The sequence below is a fragment of the Sinocyclocheilus anshuiensis genome, unplaced genomic scaffold (assembly GCF_001515605.1).
Source record: "Sinocyclocheilus anshuiensis isolate Anshui unplaced genomic scaffold, SAMN03320099.WGS_v1.1 scaffold1994, whole genome shotgun sequence".
In the NCBI taxonomy this organism is placed as follows: domain Eukaryota; kingdom Metazoa; phylum Chordata; class Actinopteri; order Cypriniformes; family Cyprinidae; genus Sinocyclocheilus; species Sinocyclocheilus anshuiensis.
Genome location: NW_015548215.1, coordinates 219,184 through 220,406, shown reverse-complemented (window position 1 = coordinate 220,406; position 1,223 = coordinate 219,184). Strand labels below are relative to the sequence as shown.

The following is a 1,223-nucleotide window of genomic DNA, read 5'->3' as shown; positions in this document are numbered from 1 at the left end:
GGGGGGGGGGGGTCTGTGTGTAGCCAGTTATGTCTGTATGGTCACCTGTTTAACCTTCCTGTCTAATGCAGTACTGACTTGATCTGGATCAGTGTGGACTGACCCGCTTTTCTCTTCTCTGTAAACCTCTGCATGTCTCTCGGCCGTGAGCAGATCCCTTCGTGCCGACCGCAATCTTAGGTGAGAAAACCTCTGTTTCTGTTCCACACATGACGGTGTCCTGAGAATAGCTTGTTTGTGTTGACGAGAGACAGACAGGAAGTAGATCTGACGCTTCCTCACATTCATACCTGCCTGCTTTTCTCTTCTGTGTGAGACTTGAGGGTTTATTCCTCCCCGAGCCGAGGCTTCACCCCATCCCATCCGCATTCCGTGTCGTGCGTGTGACGTCACGTATGTCTATGACCTCTCATGTGCATGGACAGATAATGTGGACCGGATGAGGGGGGAGTGACAGTGTGGCACGAACGAAAAAAGCGACCCATGGTCATTTCCATCAGTGTCTTCAGATGCGCTCTTTATGCTCACGATAGCGTTTAAAACACACTTTGTCATTACAAAATCAATTGTGCACATGTCAGAGTCTGTTTTTATAACGATCACATTTATTAAACTTTAAAAATGGCTCCAAATCACTATATTAAATGAGATCTTGGGTTCAGGAAGTATATTTCCCATTCATCCATTCGAAAGACACGAGGATGCGTACTAACAAGGGAATTACTGAACTAGTAGTCCCATTAAAGCACTTCTGTTGTCTTAAAGGGATAGTTCACCTGAAAATTATCATTCAGTTATCATTTGCTCAGCCTCGTGTCGTTTCTGTCTTCTGTGGAACACAAAACAAGATATTTTAAAGGGGTCATATGATGCTATTTTTTTCAAAGATCATTATTTTGTGTATTTGGTGTTACAGAATATGTTGACATGCTTTAATGTTAAAAAAACACATTATTTTTCAAATACTGTACATTATTGTAGGTCCTCTATGCCCCGCCTCTCTCAAACACGTCGTTTTCAACAAAGCCCCCTCCTTTGACAAGCGCAGTCTGCTCTGATTGGCCAGCTGACCCAGTGCATTGTGATTGGCCGAACACCACAAGCACGCGTCAGAAATGTAACGCCCCTTACCATAATCGCGAGCGTCAACTTTCAAAGTAAATATCAAGACAGTTAATAATATCGTTTGTTTTACCATCAGTTCAAGCCCGAAAGGGCAACAG

General features: G+C 43.7%; 1 protein-coding gene across 1 annotated transcript in view; it reads left to right on the top strand.

Moving 5' to 3' along the window:
• The window catches only part of LOC107653871 (receptor-type tyrosine-protein phosphatase mu-like), a 208,593-nt gene that overhangs the window by 147,717 nt on the left and 59,653 nt on the right, over positions 1-1,223 (top strand). The window contains exon 18 of the mRNA XM_016440739.1: positions 154-180. Coding sequence (XP_016296225.1) covers positions 154-180 — 27 coding nt within the window. The remainder of the gene's footprint in view (positions 1-153; positions 181-1,223) is intronic.